The 18,533-nt window shown below is 35.3% G+C and overlaps 1 protein-coding gene across 1 annotated transcript; it reads right to left on the bottom strand.

Annotated features, from left to right (window-relative positions):
• Positions 1-14,230: 14,230 nt before the first annotated feature.
• LOC114181421 (NAC domain-containing protein 1-like) lies at positions 14,231-16,230 on the bottom strand. Its single transcript, XM_028067872.2, has 3 exons — positions 15,912-16,230; positions 15,479-15,774; positions 14,231-15,234 (listed from the first exon to the last, which is right to left on the bottom strand). The coding sequence occupies exons 1-3, from the start codon at positions 16,075-16,077 to the stop codon at positions 14,659-14,661; spliced, it is 1,038 nt and encodes a 345-aa protein (XP_027923673.2). The 5' UTR covers positions 16,078-16,230; the 3' UTR covers positions 14,231-14,658.
• Between the last annotated feature and the right edge of the window lie 2,303 nt (positions 16,231-18,533).

Below are 18,533 nucleotides of genomic sequence, written 5' to 3'. Positions count from 1 at the left end.
AAGTGGCCAAAGTGTGCTAAAAACAAAGGAGACCAAAGGTACATAGGTACACTTGCTTCATGCCTTTTACTTTATACTTTATGACTTTGCTTTACTCTCTCCTCCACATCATTTATGCTCCCCAATCACCATGCACCACCTAGCATTGCTTTCTTACTCCTAATTAACCTACAAAGCAAATAAACATAGATTAGCATGTTGGCTTAAGTCAAGTCAACTATAGTCAACAAGTCAAACCTAGTCAAAGGTCAACAAGTCAACTAAAGTTGATTCAACTAAGTCAACTTTGGGAATCAAAAATAACAAATACAAATGAAAGGGATGAAGGATTAGTGAACTTCCTTTCTAAAGATGCTTAGTCTTCTTAAGCATGTGCCTCCATCCTTGGTTGGGGTCAATCCTTCATCATCCTCTCCTCCTTGGAGAGAATTTGACCACAAATTCTTTAAGCCTTTGTAGATGAAGCTTGACTTGATTTGGGGGAGGATTTGCACCTCCCTTTTATGCACTCTTGTTCCATCCTTTCTAAGGGTATTACCCCTATCTTTGATTAGGTCATCCCTCTTTTCTAGACCATTCTTCCTCTCATGCTTGCGCATTGGGTCTTCCTTTTGAGCCTTGGAAGAGAAGGAAGAATGGTGATGTCCATCTTGCTTTGGAAATCTTTTTTTGGAGGCAAGTAACACTTTGGAGGTAACTTGCTCTTTTTCTTTTTCATCTTTTCTCTTATCTTTCACTTTATTTTGGTCCTCATTTGCTTGATTGGGTGAGAGAGGTAGGAGTGTGAACTTCTTGCCTTGGAAGGAGAAAGCATAGGTGTTAGCATGGCCATCATAAAAGACTTTTCTATCAAATTGCCATGGCCTACCTAGCAAAATATGAGTTGCTTCCATAGGCACAACATCACATAACACCTCATCTTTAAAATTTCCAATTGAAAAGTTAATGAGGACTTGTTGAGTCACTTTAATGTCTTCTTCCTTAAGCCATGATAGCTTATAGGGCTTGGCATGAGGGATAATTTTCAAGCCAAGCTTGTCCACAACCCTTATGCTAGCCACATTTATACCACTTCCATTATCTATGAGGATGGGACATAGTTTGTCATTGATATGGCACCTTGAATGAAAAATGTTTTGTCTTTGAGAAGGATCAAGTTCCTTGAAAACTTGTCTTAGTTGGTGCCTTATCATTAACAATCCACCTTCAAGGGGTTTAATCCTTTCACTTGAAGAAGAAGTGTGGGAAGAAGTACTTTTGGGGGAAGGGGGAGAAGAATGTTCACTCTTTACTTTTAAGGCCATGGTTCTTTTGGTAGGACAATTTGAAGCTATGTGCCCATATCCCAAACACTTAAAACATTTTATAGAACTTATCCTTATACCTTGAGAAGAATGAGGAGTTTCAATAGAAGGCCTAGATGAATTCGTCCTAGGAGGTGGGTCTTGGGAACTCTTGAGTGGTAATTTATCATGTTTTCTTTCTTTATCTTTCCAAGTACTAGAATAGTAGTCATTGTATGAACCACTCCTCTTGGCCTCTTTTTTCTTTTGCAATTGAGTTTCAACTTTGATGGCCAAATGTAAAACTTTGTCAAGAGAGGAGTACTCATATAAATCTACTAAATCTTGTATGTCCCTCCTTTACCCACTCACAAATCTAGCTACCTTTTCCTCTTCACTTTCAAATTGGAGTCTTACTTTTAGAAGCATGGACTCCATTAACTTGTAATATTCATCCACACACATGGACCCTTGTTGAAGCCTTTGAAGCTTCAAAAGAGTCTCCCTCCTATAGTAGGAAGGAACAAATCTAGCGCGCATCAAATTTTTAAGGTCCCTCCAAGAAGTCGCGAGTGACTCTTGGTTAATATTGTCCATACATAATTGATGCCACCAAGTCATGGCATAATCCTCAAACTCTAAGACTACCAAATCTACTTGCTTTTTATGACTAACTACATGAATGATAAAAATTTGGTCCACTTTTTGTTCCCACTCAATGTAGATGTTTGGGTCAATTTCTCCTTTGAACTTAGAAATCTTTGGAGTTTGCTTCTCTTGTGATGGTTTGCGCCTAGAATGCCCTCTTTTCTTAGCCTCTCTTTCTTGCTCCTTAGCTTCAAGCCTTTGAATGTGCTCTTGGATTCTTAGGTCACTTTGCTCCTTGTCCTTTCTCAATTGTTCAAAGGCCTTCTTCCTAGACAACTCCAAATCCCGAAGCAATCTCATCAATGTATTATTTTTGTTTGGTGTAGGTGCATTTGATGAACTTGCCATGATTCCTACAACAAAAATACTCAAATTCGAGACAAAATAAATGGATTAGGGGTTAGACAACATGAAAATCGAGACCAAATCCAACCCAAAATGCAACCCAAGTGTTTAGATCACACTCCCAAAGTAACAAGGCAAGGCTAGCACTCAAAATCCACCAAAGGAGTGAAGCAAACACTTTTAAAAACTTGTTCAAAACCTTCAAATGCAAGACAAGTGATTCGGCCACAACACCCCAATAGTTTCAAGAAAAGAAAACTACTAATACAAAACAAAGAACACCTAGTGACAAGCAAGAAAAGCACAAAAACAAGGAAAGCTAAACTCTAAGGAAAGAAAAATATTGGTGACAAAACTTTGAACAACACTAACACAAGAAAAGCAAATTTTTAAGACTGTATGGAAAGTACTTGACAAGCATCTTCAAGTCTTAAATCATGCATGCACCAAGAAAGATCATAACCAAGTTAAAGCATGGAACTAATTAGCCAATATCACCCAATTCTCAAGTATGAAAACTAGTAGCATAACACCTAGTGAAAAACACACTTTTAGTTCACCAATGAGCAAGGTTGCTCTCGGTTTTTAGGCAAAAATTGGTGCAAATTTTTCTTCTTTCACAACTAGTTTCATAAAATGGTGAGAAAGAGTTTTAGGTGGCTTGGACACTTAGTTCCTCAAGTTTTAGGCCAAAATCAACTTCATGGGGCATACATCAAGCAAGACATAAAGTGAAAGCAAGATTCAAATACTTGGAAAAACAAGAATAAGAAAACTTCAAGCTAACATATGACATATGACTCAAGCAAAAGTAAGGCACATTTAAAGACTCAAACATGTAGCTATCATGCATTTACACTTTTGGAAATGAAGGTCAATGATTAAGCACACAAAGACATGTTATCCAAAAACATTTAGGAGTAAGAAGAGTAACAAAAAACAGTAGCCAAAACTGCCCAACATAACCTGAAAAACGTTGATTCCCGGTGATCTCGGCAACTCTGACCTTTGCTCACTATTTCAATCATAACTCTCTCCACAGAACTCCAAAAGCATTGGTTCTTTTTTTGTTAAAAACTAGACTAACAGAGCTTTCTTTGGACATCAAGAACGTAATTTTTGGACCACTGAGCAGGTGCATTTTAATCTTTTAAAATCGTGAACAGTTTCTACCAGCATTGTTTTTATGTGGACCATTCAAAGATAGCTACACAAGACAAGGTTAGAACTTGAAAAACACCATATTCAAGATAACCTAGGCTCTAGATACCAAATGATGAAGGATTATGTTGTTCCTTTTTAAGATTATTGAATATGGTGTGAGTTGATTAAAAAAGCTAAGTGAAATCCCCACTGGACATTAAGATAGCATGCTATCTAGATGTGAAGGTTCCTTTCACAAAGCTCAAGAGAAGAAGATGATGGATTGATTCAAAACAAAAAGGAAATGGAAAGCACATAAACCATAGAAAGCCAAGAATAATTAAAGGAAGAAGAAAACATAAAATGGAAAGGAAAGAAATGGTAAAAAATGTGAGAAGCATGCCACTACAAGGCTAGGCTAGAAGCCATGGCAACCTTGAAGATGAGTGGATGTGTGCCGCCATTTGCTATGCAAGATAAGGCTTAAAAGTATTCACTCCCAAGGGAGGAAACTCTCACAAATGGTTGAGACACAAGAGTGTTTTTACTTCAAAATATTCAACCCTTTTACAAGTCTAGGAGCACCCCTTATATAGAATAGTTTAGGGGCCTCTAAGCAAATAAAAGATACCTAAGGATGTCTCTACAAAAACCTAACCCTAGCTTCTAGAAACTAGGTCAAATAAGGTTACAAAAATGAGAGACAAAAGACCTAACTATGGTGTGTGCAAGGCTAATTTCGTTCTAGCACAAAAAGAGACAAAGAATGTGTCTCATATGTCTCCAAAAAGTGGCCAAAGTGTGCTAAAAACAAAGGAGACCAAAGGTACATAGGTACACTTGCTTCATGCCTTTTACTTTATGCTTTATGTCTTTGCTTTACTCTCTCCTCCATATCATTTATGCTCCCCAATCACCATGCACCACCTAGCATTGCTTTCTTACTCCTAATTAACCTACAAAGCAAATAAACATAGATTAACATGTTGACTTAAGTCAAGTCAACTATAGTCAACAAGTCAAACCTAGTCAAAGGTCAACAAGTCAACTAAAGTTGATTCAACTAAGTCAACTTTGGGAATCAAAAATAACAAATACAAATGAAAGGGATGAAGGATTAGTGAACTTCCTTTCTAAACATGCTTAGTCTTCTTAAGCATGTGCCTCCATCCTTGGTAGGGGTCAATCCTTCATCAAAGCCTAATCAATTCTAATTAATCTCTTTTGTGTGTGTCCAGATTCGTGGAACCTATCTCCAGCTCTTCATCTCCTCAATTCATTCCCAAGGAAAAAAAATGTTATGATTTTACTCTAGCCAAGGTTTGAACCCACAACCTCCCAATTTTCAGATCCATACACAACCATCAAGCCAATTCATGCTTCTTGGTAATTCATACTTATCTATGATTTTATCTTACTACTCTAGTCTCAAGCACACACGTAAAACAATAAAAAAATTAAGTTATCAAACAATTGCCATACACAAGACTTGAACCCAAGTCCCCTAACACAATCAAATACTCTCAACCCTTTAAGCTAATACTTTTTCACTTCATAAATCCAATCATTAAATGTAATAAATGTTCCCACTACTCACATTTATTAAATAATTATTTATTTAATTATTTAAATTTCTCAAGTCTTACACCACACCTGGGAGGTCAGCGATTGTCCACATAAATAGGTCGGCGCTATCAATCAACAATTGCCTTACAACCTTTTCACCTTCTTCGTCGATGGTGTACCTTATCTTCAAGTCTCGACCCTCTTTTAAAGCGAACTACTTAGTTTCCCTTACAGGCTTTATTCTCACATCACTACAAATCATGGGGTTGGGCTCTTCGACCACTAGGATCGTGCAGAATGCACTTGATTGAGGCTAGCTATGTAGCACTCCCGAGACAACTTTTAGTCATCGTGGACCGTAATTATATCAACCGAGGTTTAACGCAATGTCATAATAAGATGGGGGTTGGACACCATGACCCTCAACAGGTTGAATGACTACTAACCAAGCAGAACGTTATGTAATGTGTGTGCATCTATGACTAGGTATCGAATTGGTATGGTCTTGTCCAGACTCCCTTCTCCAAATGTGGTATGTAGGTCAATATACCCCTTAGTAACGACCCTTTCTCTAAAGAAACTTTATATGGGTTCCTCATAGGGGGTCATTGCTTCCTCTAGCAACTCTGACTTCTTGTAGGTCTTCCAATAGAGGATATATACTGAACTATCTTGGCCCACTAGGATCTTCTTGATAGCAAAGTTTTCTACTTCCATTGTTGTGACCATGGGGTCGTGATGATTCCACCTTCAAGCTTACAATCCATGGGCAATCAATGGAAGACTCCATGAGATGAGTAGGCGTGCGAAAGCAAGGTAGGATGATGGTGTAGAGGTTCAATGATGGTGTATGGTAGGTGCTCTCAAGTGAGGTTACATGTTAGCACTCCATATTTCATTATTTTTCCTTTCTTAAAGTTTAGTTTTAGTTTAAATAAATATTTGTTTATCATTAATTAACTAGTTTTTATCACTTGCTTAGAAAAAATAAAGCTTTTAGAAAAATATAATAAAAAGGTTAGTTTTAATGGTATTTTGTTGCATTTAGTTTTGTTCTTGTTAAAACTCCCTTTTTAATAAAATTGTCTTTGCCAAGAAGCCATCCCTTTGTGCTATTTTTAGTTTTCAACCCTTAACTCCATTTTATATTTTTCTTTGCAAAGCAGCCCTTGATGGGTCAACTACAATTGATAAAGTCATTCTCTCCATCAAAACGTGTGTTTCATTTAAGAAAAGAAGACCCTTTCTATGTGTGGTCAAGAGAGGGCAATCCTTCGAGAAAAAAAATCTTATACTGAAACCCATGTTCGTGAATGTTCGTGATGCTGCAACATGAACCAAAAGAACAAAATGCGCGAGAGAATCTTATGGAGGCGCAATTCTAGCTTGATTCATAATGAGATTGTGGCATATTCGATATGGACGAACAAGGGAAAAGTCAAGTTGATCAAGGGCGCATGATAAAGGTCGTACGCCACCAATTAAAACAGTTAAATACAGTATGCGAAAGTTGAACCAAGTTGTCTCCCAACGACTAATATTTTTGTCCAAAGTTTCAATTTCCAGATGAACACAACACTATAACGCAGGGGGGGTTGGCAGATTCACACAAAATTTAATTCTCAAAATTATAGAGAAATTTAACAGTTATATGAAAACGCAATGATTTCTTGCTTCAATTGAAAGTCCACTAATCACAGATTACCAAATTAATTGTTCTATTCGAATTTGCTCTCATGAACCCTAAGTAATCAACTAAGCGAAAATTACCATGGATTCAATATGTCATTAAGCACAACAAATTTCAAGCAGTTAACACTCATAGATTGAAGCAAACTGTGACAGAACCTATAAACATTAAGCATGAATACAAGCCATTAATATGCACACACGACTTTGAGATTAAGCATGCATAAAAAACATATTTATCATCAAAACGTAAACTGAAACAGAGGCAATTCCGAATACAACACAAAAACAACCAACAATCTCATGGTTTCATTTCAATTTCGTCAAGGAATCAATGCAAAAAGCTTAGCTAGACATGGAAAATGGAGCACACAAGCTCTTCAAAACTAGAATCACGAAAACAGAATCAAAAATTTTAACTTATGAATTCTCCCAATGCGATTTCAACATCAAAAGACAAATTTTAGAGCTTCAATTGAACGAAAAACACTGCTATGATATAAAAAACCGAAAACCCCATCAATGGGTATTGTTCCAAGTCAATACAATCCACAAAACGAGATGTCCATGCTACCAAATGAATTCAAAACGTAAATCCCACATTGGGTGCTGTCAAATGTGCATAGAAATGGTAAAAACTAGTGCAAAAACATAAAAAACAAAGATAGCACCTTCATGGACACCCACCAAAGCTTGAAAATGTAAAATGGAGGTTGGAGGAAAAGAGATGCGGTTGCCCATGCTAAATAACCTAAAATCTCGTGGACAAATCAACTTTGTCACTATTATTTACAAAAAGGACATTACTGAGTGCAGAATTACAAAAATGCCAATATTGGGCCTCAAATGTTGGCCCATTCACTTAGATGACGTGGAAATGACGTGGCAATGATGTGACAAGTCTCTTTAACTAAATATTAATGTCCAAGCTCCAAAATTGCTTCACCCAAATACCTAAAAATAATTAAAAACAAAAATTAGGCCAAATAATGTGAAATTAACCCAAATTCGGAACAGTGGCCTAATAAAGCCCAACAGATGAAAACACACTAAAGATAAATAATTAAGCACTGAACAACTATCAAATGATACACAAAGGCTAGTGGAATTGAGGAAAATAATGACTCATCAATCCTCCTAGTTATTACTTTGGTTATTGGTCCCTTGACTAGGGGTATCTCATCAGGTCGTTCTGGTTTGGATCCAATCCTTGAAAGTCGGCACTCGTAAGGGTGATAAAGGGTTCCTCCTATAGGATTTGGTTACTGAATTGATAGACTAGATTGTAAGACCCGTGAAATTTAAATAAGTAAATAAATAATCATTTTATAAATACGAGTAGTAGAGTCTTTATGGCATTTAATGTTAAGGTTTATGACGTGGAAAAGTGCTAAATCATATGGTTGAGAGTACTTAGTTAGATTGAGAGGACTTGGGTTTGAATCATATGCATACCATTTAGGTGTTATTTTAATCATGTAATTTTAATAATATGTTGAGTGTGAAGGGGGATAATATAATCTTAGAATTATAAGAATTATCACGAAACATGAATTGGTTAAATGGTTGTGCATTGATTGGACATTGGCATGGTTAGGGGTTCAAACCTTGGTAGCTTCACATTAAACTTTATTTTTGCTAGAATTAGTTTTGGCATGAATATGAAAAGTCAGATTTTCCTAGCAGCCAAGGGGGGGCTAGAAAACCATCATCTTCTTTAACACCTAATTAAGTGATCGATTAAGGGAGAAAGGGAGAGTTTTTGGAGCTACCAAAGGAAAGGGTTGTAAGGAGAGACTATTCTGGATTTTTGGAGTGGACAACAAGGATTGAAAGCAAGCTCGGAAGGATACAAGGGCCTGATTGTTTTGTGGTGCACAAGAGCTTGAAAAAAATTCCAAAACTAAGTAAAGGAATCCAGGATAGGGTGCTGAACTCGTAATTTCATTTGTAATTGGTTAATGGCTATTGTATGAAATGAATATGCATTATTTCTTATTGCCAATCATCTTGAGTTCTGGATTTTTGGAAAATTTCTAGAAATCGCTTGGCGGCTTTGAATGAGTCGCCAAGGGACACATGCAATTTTTGCCTTTTTTTTGGGTTCTTGATAGAAACCGCCTGACGGTGAGCTTAGTGCCGCTAGGCGACGCAAGCTATGCCACCCACTTTTCTGGGTTGATCATGAACTGCTTGGCGGTGAAGAACACCCGCCAGACGACGATTTTCATTTTGGTTCGATTTTCGGGTTCTGCATGTTTTGGGTTGCTTTGGTTCGGTGGAAAAGGCGTCTTAACAACAGTTAGACAAAAAGGAAGGGATTAACTATGAAAATTCATGGTAGTGCGAGGGAATCAAATGAGATTGGTTATGAATGAATGTTAGGGTGGAGGAATTGAGTGTTTCGGAAATTGTATAACAAATTGCGTAATGAACTACAAACTTATTGGATGAATTGTGCTCCTAAATCTTTGAGTGGTGAGTATTGAATCGAAATTGAAGGAAATTGGGATGGTTGGGCTGGTTGAGGTTCGCAGGCGCAAGGGAAGAGCTGTTGGATTCCTAGAACTGCAGGAACCGCCTAGCGACACCCAATTGGCCACCAAGCACCATACCAAAGATGCGTAGTGTTCTGATTCACGAAAAAATGTTGTTTTTCGTATGTTCACGGAACAGGAACGACCCAGCGCTGGTTTTGTACCGCTAGGCGCTAGGTCCTGATTTCTGGGCGGTAGGCGCAATCAATTTTCTACTTTGCATAGTTTTCGTAAAACTACATTTTCTGGTTCGTTAACCGTCCGATTTAGGTGAAATTTTGACAGGTGATCCATAACATGTAGTTCTTCACTTTAAACGGTGGAGATTTTATTTGGAGGTCAGTAGCTAGAGATATACGTTACTCAATATTGCTGATTTTTGAGTATTTAAAATACATGAATAAGTTCTTGATAATTTCAAGTAACTTCTAATGAAGAATGATTGGGTTATGTGGTAAGTCTCTATCAATTTGAATGTCCCTTTGGGTTAGTCACATGTTGAGAATTGGTTATTGGTGAATGCATGTATGTCAATATTAATTTGCATTGGTGCATATGACATATGCTTAAATTGTTAGAGTGATGCTGCTTATATTTGTTTCAGCATGCGTTATTCATAAGTTAGAATTGAATTCTAGCATGGGTTTAAAGGGGGAATATATATATATATATATATATATATATATATATATATATATATATAAATTGTGAATGGATTGATTTTACTTTGTTTTGGGTGCTTAAAAACTAGTATTGCGCAAGTACTAGTGTAGCGCCTGACGGTGGTGTTTGACTGCCAGGCGATAGCTACGAAACCAGTAGAGAATTGAAGTGTGTGGCGCTTGGCGATAAGGGTTGTCCCGCCATGCGATACTTGTAGAAACTATAGCATTAGAGGCGCTTGGCGTCTGGCGACACATGTCCCCCGCCAGGCGGTCTAGAAGCCTTTTGCGCTAAGCGACTCGTGTGGAGCGCCAGGTGATTTTTGATGAAGCAAACATTGTGTTTTGCTTGCTTTGGATGTGTGTGGTCTACGAGGCTTTGGGAGATATCTCAAGGGGTCAGATGCTGGAGTATTCCTGGAGTTGTGGCTTAGGATGGAGGGTAACACGAGCATTCTTTGAGTTGTGGCACGGAATAGCGAGTGTTCCCGCATGTGTTCTACAAGTGATGGCTTGTAGGTTGGACAACAACGATAGCTTGAGATTATCAACCAAAGATGTAGAACATGGATTACATGGTGGTGGCCATGTGTGATGAGACCAAAGGATGGAGTTCCTTTAATGTGTGTGTTTTGTTATATAAAATGTTGCATATGTTTATATTCCTTTAGCTCACCCTATCTGCGTGTGTTTGGCGATGATCGTGTACGCGGTACACGGGAGCAGATGACGTTGTAGGTGGTTCTGGTGGAGCGTAGATCCAAAACGTGGGCTAGTTGGGAAACTTTGTGGTAGTGTTTCATCATTTTTATGAGTTTTAAGGATTTCTTGTAATCATTAGAATTATGTAACTTGGCTTTATAATGAGAATGATTATGATAAGGTATTGTGTTTATAAAAATTGGATTTAAGTTGGTTTTATCGATGTAATAAAGTTTTAAATTCCCGCGGTTTTGGGAAATGATTTATAATAAATGAAGTTTAATTATTACATTTTTATTTTATTATTTAAAATCCATAATATCGGGGCAGGATGTTACATTTGGTATTAAAGCAATGGTTTTCAAAAGATTTTTGGGGTCTATAGGGAGTGAGCTTATCGTGTTCCGCCTACGAGTCAATGTGTTAATTCTTTTGTGTTAAACCTTTTGTTTGCATAGTCATTACTTAAGTTGTGTGATTTCATCTAGCTGAAATGTGGCGTGCACAAGCTTTGGCAAACAAGAGAAGAAGGGATAAAACTGGGGCTAATGAGGTTGCATAGGCGATTCATCGGATGGTGGACGCAATGCAGCCTAATGCAGTGCAACCTAAAGCCAGAGTCACACCTACTCTCCTGTGACTATGGAAGATTTCATGAGGCACAAGCTAGCTAAGTTCACTGGCAAGGCCACTCTAGACAAGGCAGATGCATGGCTGAGGGAGTATGAGAAGATATGCCGAGCGATTTGGGTGCACTGATGCACAGAAGTTGACCTTCGTCACATTCCTTCTTGTGGCAGATGCTAAGTACTGGTGAGTGGGGATGCAGCAGTTGATGCAGACCCACGAAGAGTAGGTGACTTGGGCTAACTTCAGGACACGATTCTTGGAGAAATACTTTCCTAACAATGCCAAATATGAGAGGGAAGCATAATTCCTTACTTTGCAACAGGGGACTATGACGGTGCAGGCCTATACTGACAGGTTCAAGTACTTGGCAAGGATCTACTCGCAGGCTATCACCGAAGAATGGCGCTGCAGAAAATTTGAGGGCGATCTGAACCATGAGTTGCGTCGATTCCTCGTACCTTTGAGGATCTGAGAGTTCCCTGTATTGGTAGAACAAACAAAGATGGTGGAACAACTAGAGAGGGCCCAAGTCGGGTCATGAGGGCACATCCTAACAATAGTAGCATCAATGAGAAACGACAAGAGAAACCCTACACCAGACCTCAACGTGAAGGACGAGGGACAGTAAAAGAGGCCCAGTAGTGGCATTTATGTAATTATGCAACCCATAATGGCAATTTTGTAAATATGAGTGGCAGATTGGATTTGACCACGAAAATTAGGTCTTAATGCATGAGGCAGCCGCACACTCTTCTTCTTCACTCTTCTCCAACCTCCATTTTTGTTCTTCAAACTTTGGTGGGTGTCCATGTAGGTGTTCCACTCGTTTTTTATGTTTTTGCACTAGTTTTTTCCATTTCTATGTACATTTGACAGCACCCAATGTGGGATTGACATTTTGAATGCACTTGGTATATTGGGTAGCTCATTTTATTGATTTTATTGACTTGGAACAATACCCATTGATGGGATTTTCGGATTTATATATCACGACATCGTTTTACATTCCACTAAAGCTTTGGAATCTCTCTTTTGCTCTTGATTTGCGTTTTAAGAATTCATAAGTTAGGGTTTTTCATTTTTGATGTTCTATTTCAGATTTGAAGTGCTTGATTGTTCCATTTCGGTGTCTAGCTAAGCTTTTTGCATTGATTCCTTAACGAAATTGAAATGAAACCATGAGATTGTTGATCGATTTTGGGTTGTATTCGAAATTGCATTGATTTCAAGTTGCGTTTTGATGATAAACACATTTTTGATGTATGCTTAATCTCAAATTCGTGTGTGCACATTAAGGGGTTCGTATTTATGCTTAATGTTGATGGGTTTTGTCACAGCTTGCTTCAATCCGTGGGTGTTAATTGCCTAAAATCTGTTATGCTTAATGACAATGAATCCATGGTAATTTTTGCCTAATTGAATCTGGAAATTGAAGCTTTGGACGAAAATATTGGTCGTTGGGAGACGACTTGGTTCAAGTGTCACATACTGCATTTTAAGTGTTTTAATTTGGTGGGGTACGACCTCTATCACCCCCGTCTAGTTCTCTCCTCTCTCTAAGTTAATAGCCCTTAATCACCCTTTACTCCAATTAAATGAAAAATCAATTAGAGTTTAATTTTTGCTCTTAACAAGGTTTGAACCCATAACCACTCAATCACAAAGCGAGCGCTCAACTAATTCAACTAATTCAACTAATCATGTTTCATGATAATTCCTATAATTTTAGGATTACATTATCACGGCTCACATTCAAATATATCATTAAAATAATGAACAAGTTAAAATAACATACAATTGGCATACATAGGACTCAAACCCAAGCCCTCTCAAAACAACCAAGTACTCTCATTCATTTGAGCTAGTACTTTTTCACGTCATAACACCGCATTAAATGCCTTAAAGGCTCCTATTACCCGCATTTATTAAATAATTATTTAATTAATTATTTAAATTTCAAGGGTCTTACATCCATCTCCTTCGCACTTTTTTTCCTAAAGTCTACAAACTCTTCTTGCATTTTCGTTTGGGCTTCTAGGATTGCCACTATATCAGCCAAGGGTCTTGCTCTAACCATCTTGCTTCATGTAAACACCATAAACTTCTTTCTCCAGAAAATATTAGTCGGCTCCACTATGGGCGCCAATTGTTCTTACGGACCAAATATACTCCACGAAAACTCCAAAAGCACTACTAACCTTCAACTTCTAGGTACCCGTCCTCCTAACACTAGTTAGGGTTGTGCTAGTAGAAGACACTCTAAAGCTTAAGTTAGCTAAGTGCTTTAGTAAGCAATTAATGCAATGATTAATGAAAACGTAATTATTTACCTTGTGTGACATGTTACTTATATTATATTTTGTAGATCCTTACTTGGGTGGGCTTGAGCCAAGAGGCCCAATTACTTGTGAGGTCTAATAAGCTTAGAGACTCCAATTACATGTGGAGCCTAATTACCTATAGGCCTAATTACCTGATAGACTCGATTACATGTGGGCTCCATTACTGATATGGTGTTACCTTAGTCAGATAAGAGAGGATTAAATATATGTCGGCTCAGTAGGCTAGCTAAGGTTGATTCTTGTCGAGTTTGAAGGTAACATAGTCTTATAGAATACATAAACTAACCTAAAGACATATGCTTATGGACACATGTACTTTGTACTTTTATTGCAATAATATATATAATTTTAATAAATTTTATTATTTTTATTAGTATTTAATTAAAAATAATTATATATATATATATATATATATATATATGTGTAGTTTCATAAAAGTAGTATTAAAAATTATATAAAAGATAGGAAATTTTTAATATTTTAAAATAAATAAAATTATTCAATTATTTATTTTACTAAATAAATAAATTATTTTTTTATTAAGAATTAAAATTATCTAATTAAAAATAGAATATTATATAATGTGATAAAATATCATATCTTAATTATTAACTGATAATAAAACTTTAACGAAATATATATACAAATGACAAATGGTGATAAGGCTAGTCCAAAAAAAAATGTAATCGGAAAAATAATATAATAATATCACAATCCAACCAATACAAATACAAAGTCTACAAAGTACACATAATGATCAAAACCAATTTGCCAACCAAACACGTGCAAATGAACATTTTGTACACTATTTGTTGGACTTTTTTTAACCGTTCAATAGTGAAACCTTTTCTTTCTTATTCCGTATCTAACTATTCTCTGGTTTTTTTCCATGAACAGGTTCAGTATTCCAAGACTTCCTCTCAGACGAATATACTTCGAATAAAATGAAACCCTTTTTCTCCATATTTTCAACAACAACAAAAAAAGAAAAAAGTTAAAGAAAATAATTGTTATCTTTCCCTGAGCTAATAGATATTTTACTGTTTTTTGATATTTTCTCCCCTATTTTTCTTTTTTTTTTTTTTTTTTGACTTGCATTGTTTTGGTTTTATCACTGAAATTGAAGATATTGGGGACCCGGAAGTAGCTGGCGATTCATGTGAGGCTGCTTGAACATGAAGTTCCACTGGGGGTTCTGGTTTTGGAGGGTGGTGTTTGCAAAATTGCAATAAGAAGAACTATGGTGTTTCTTTGGAGGGTACATCATGTTCTCATCCATGTTTGAAATCACTGAAGGGTTCTTCTGAACGAAACAGGTACTATTGTTAATATCAGTGTTGTTGGTGTAGAAGTTTTGGGGGGTTTCATGATCCAGATTCTCAGAATTGAACAAGGTTGTGTTTGGGTAATTAGTGGAGTTGTTATGGTTCTCAGATAAGATGGTTCTGAGCATGGAAAAGTCTGTTGCATCCAAGAGGTTGGAGAAGGATAGAGATTTTTGAGATATGAGGGTGGCTTGTGGAGTAGGGAGAAGAAGAGGTGGTGAAAAAGAAAAAGTTTCTTTCATTTGCTCCTCTTCTTCCGCTTCATCTTGCTCTTTCACTTCCACTGTTTGTGATGCCTCTGTGATTGAAGTTAGGCTGTGTTTGGACTTCTTGTATATCCGGCACAGAACCCAGTCATCCAACTAAACAAAAGAAAAGATATTTTGATATTTAGTTAGCTGTCAACCCAATTTCGTCTTAATAACATGATAAAACAAAATGGTACTTAGTATATGAACCCTAATTTCTTATGAATGATAATATAGAGGTGATCAAAACTTGATGTATATTAAAAGTATGAAAAGTTAACCATATATGTTGAAAAGTGTAGTGGTTATGATGAAAATATTATTATTCATTTTGATAAAAATAGGTAGGAAAACTCACTCTCATGGAAGCGTCTTTGACCCTAACAGGTTTATTGGTGTCAACAAGGCGATATTCATGCATGATCCAATTGGTTTTGACACCCTTTGAGGGTTTTCCTTTGTAGAACACCAAAGCCTTCTTGACACCAAAATGTTGTCTCACTCCTCCACCCAATGATGCAACTATGTTCTTATCAGTGCCCGTTGCCTTCCAATACCCTGAAGCTGCTGCCCTGTTTGGTCTCGCTCCATTTGGGTACTTCCGATCTCTAGGACTGAAAAAGTACCACTCTTTCTCCCCAAACGCAGCCTTAGCTGTTCAACAAACCAAAACCAGAAAGAAGAGCACACAAATAACATTCGTCAACCTCACTTCACATATGCTTAATCATCTCTACAACATAACGAAAATTTTTCAATTTTTTCGTGTAATGATAGAGAAGGTGACAAACCTGGTAGCTCCCATGGATCACACTTGTAGATATCAACCTCAGCAATGATGGAAACTGGCAAAGGAATGGAGGCTACCTTTTTCCTAAGGTAGTGAAGAATGAGCTCTTCATCTGTAGGGTGGAACCTAAACCCTGGGGGCAAGTTGTTGGATTGTGGGGTTCCCATGACCCTAATTCAACTAACTAACAAAGAAAATATATGCAGAGAGAAAGAATGTTTTTGGGTGCAAGGTTGGGTGGGTTTAGTGAAAAAAATGAACACAGAGAAAGAAGCTATAACCTTGAGAGAGGATTGAAATTTTTGGGGTTTGAAGTGGGGAAGGCCTTTTATGGGTGTGGAATTTGTGGTGATGTGTGGGAAGAGATTAGGCCAAGGCACAAAGGCACAAAGGCACAAAGGGGGGATGAAGGTTCAAAGTTTTCCAAAGTAGGGACCATTTCTAGAGAGAGAAAGTAATGTGGTGGATGGCCAAAGTTAGAGAGAGAAAGAGGGACACTTTGGCACACCAAAGGAAGGAACCCTAGATTGGCTTGTGAAATCACATAGTCACACTTTCTATTTTGTCGTTTTGTAGGAAATCTATGACTTTGAAACGAGGGTCTTGAAAATGTCGGGTAAGTGACTTAATCATCATTGAGATAAGCTTGCCACACGTGTCCACCAAAATCAAGGTAGAATGATTGGTGGGTAACATTGTTTTGGAATAATTTTGATTCACTTTGGTTGGATTTTTTATTAAAATATTATTTAAATTAAATATCATTATTCTTTTCATTTAGTTTTACGTTAATACCAACTTTTAACTAAATTAAACCAAGGTTTTGTCGTTTACTTTAATTTAATTTTTCTTTTTCGGTATAATAAAAAAGTTGTGGTTGTTAAATATTTTATAATAAAAAAATTATAATTTTAATTAGATTTTTAAAATAATTTTATAATAAAAATATCATTAAATTTGTAATTTTAACTTTTTTTCATATTTACAAATAAATTAGAGAATCTTATTATTAAAAATTATATACAAATTTTCTTGATAAATTTTAGTACAAATAGAGATGGCAAATAAACCCGTGCCTGTGGGTATCACCCGTGTCCGTGGGTATCACCCGAACCCGTCCCCGTTTTGACGGGGAATCCCCGCTTTGACTGGGTATGGGTATGGGTATGGGTAATACCCGAAATTTTCAACTGGGGATGGGGATGGGGATGGGGATATATATATACCCGCCCAAATACCCGTCCCCGCTTAAATTACTAAACTATTTATAATTTATTAAATAATCTAAAAAATATATATAAATAAATAATATATTTACACATAAAATATAATATAATATAATATAATATAATATAATATAGTATATATACATATAAATAAAATATACTTATATATATATATATAATAATAATATAATATAATATATATAATATATACGTATAAAACAAATTAATCATTTAACTAGTGAGATCTTTTATAAACAAATTTATAACATTACAAATTTATAAAAATTTAAAAGAAATATATATATATATATATATATATATATATAAAAGCATAAAATATCTACGCATATACATATAATATATATACATAATAATATAATATATATTATTATATTTATATTATTATATAATATAATATAATATATACTTAAAATAAATATATATCTATAAAAATATATATATATATATATATATATATATAAACATAAAATATCCACACATATAATATATATACATAGTAATAATAATATAATATATAATATAATATAATATATATAAATAATTATATATATATATATAAACATAAGATATCCACACATATAATATATATACATAGTAATATAATATATAATATAATATAATATAATATTATATATATATATATAACATATTTCTCATTCTCTTTGTTTTTTGTTATACACTTTGTTTACTCTCTCAATTGTCTGGTTTGTTTTTCAAGATTTAATTTTGAAGGTAATTTTTCTTCTTCTTATTACATAATTTTTATTCTCTGTACATGGTTATGTTCAAATAGGTGTTCCTCAATTTCATTCTATGAAATAATTTTTAGGTACACATTTGATTATCTTTATTTATTTATTTATTTTCATGAAAATGTTTGACTCTTATTTTGTAGCTCTTCTTTTTGTTACTTTGGTTATACATTTTTTTACTCTCTTTTAATTGTTTGGCTTGTTCTTTAAGGTTTAAGCAGATCTTCAAGGTACTTTTCCTTTTATCATAATCTTAATTATACATTTTTTTCCGTTATGTTATGTTCAAATGGATATTCTCAAATTTGGGTCACACATTTAATTATCTTTACTCCTTTATGATCATGAATCTGATGAAGAAGGTACATTATATTCTAGTAATTAAAATTTTCAATTTCAATTATTATATCATATCTAATTTTTCATTTTTTTTTCTATGTGTAGGTGGATCGAATGCAAATGAAACCACTGATCATTTGTAAAATTAATAAATATTTTGGTTATTATAAAATTTTAGTAATGTGTAATTTTTTAGCTTTTATATAATTATTTGAATTTTATTTAGTTGTTATTTGATACTTTAATTTGAGATTTATACTATTATAATATTTTTCTTAATATTTG

The sequence above is a fragment of the Vigna unguiculata genome, chromosome 4, assembly GCF_037176805.1.
Source record: "Vigna unguiculata cultivar grain cowpea cultivar isolate G323 ecotype 2 chromosome 4, ASM3717680v1, whole genome shotgun sequence".
In the NCBI taxonomy this organism is placed as follows: domain Eukaryota; kingdom Viridiplantae; phylum Streptophyta; class Magnoliopsida; order Fabales; family Fabaceae; genus Vigna; species Vigna unguiculata.
The sequence above is the reverse complement of the archived record's forward strand: the minus strand, read 5'-3'. Positions and strand labels throughout refer to the sequence as shown.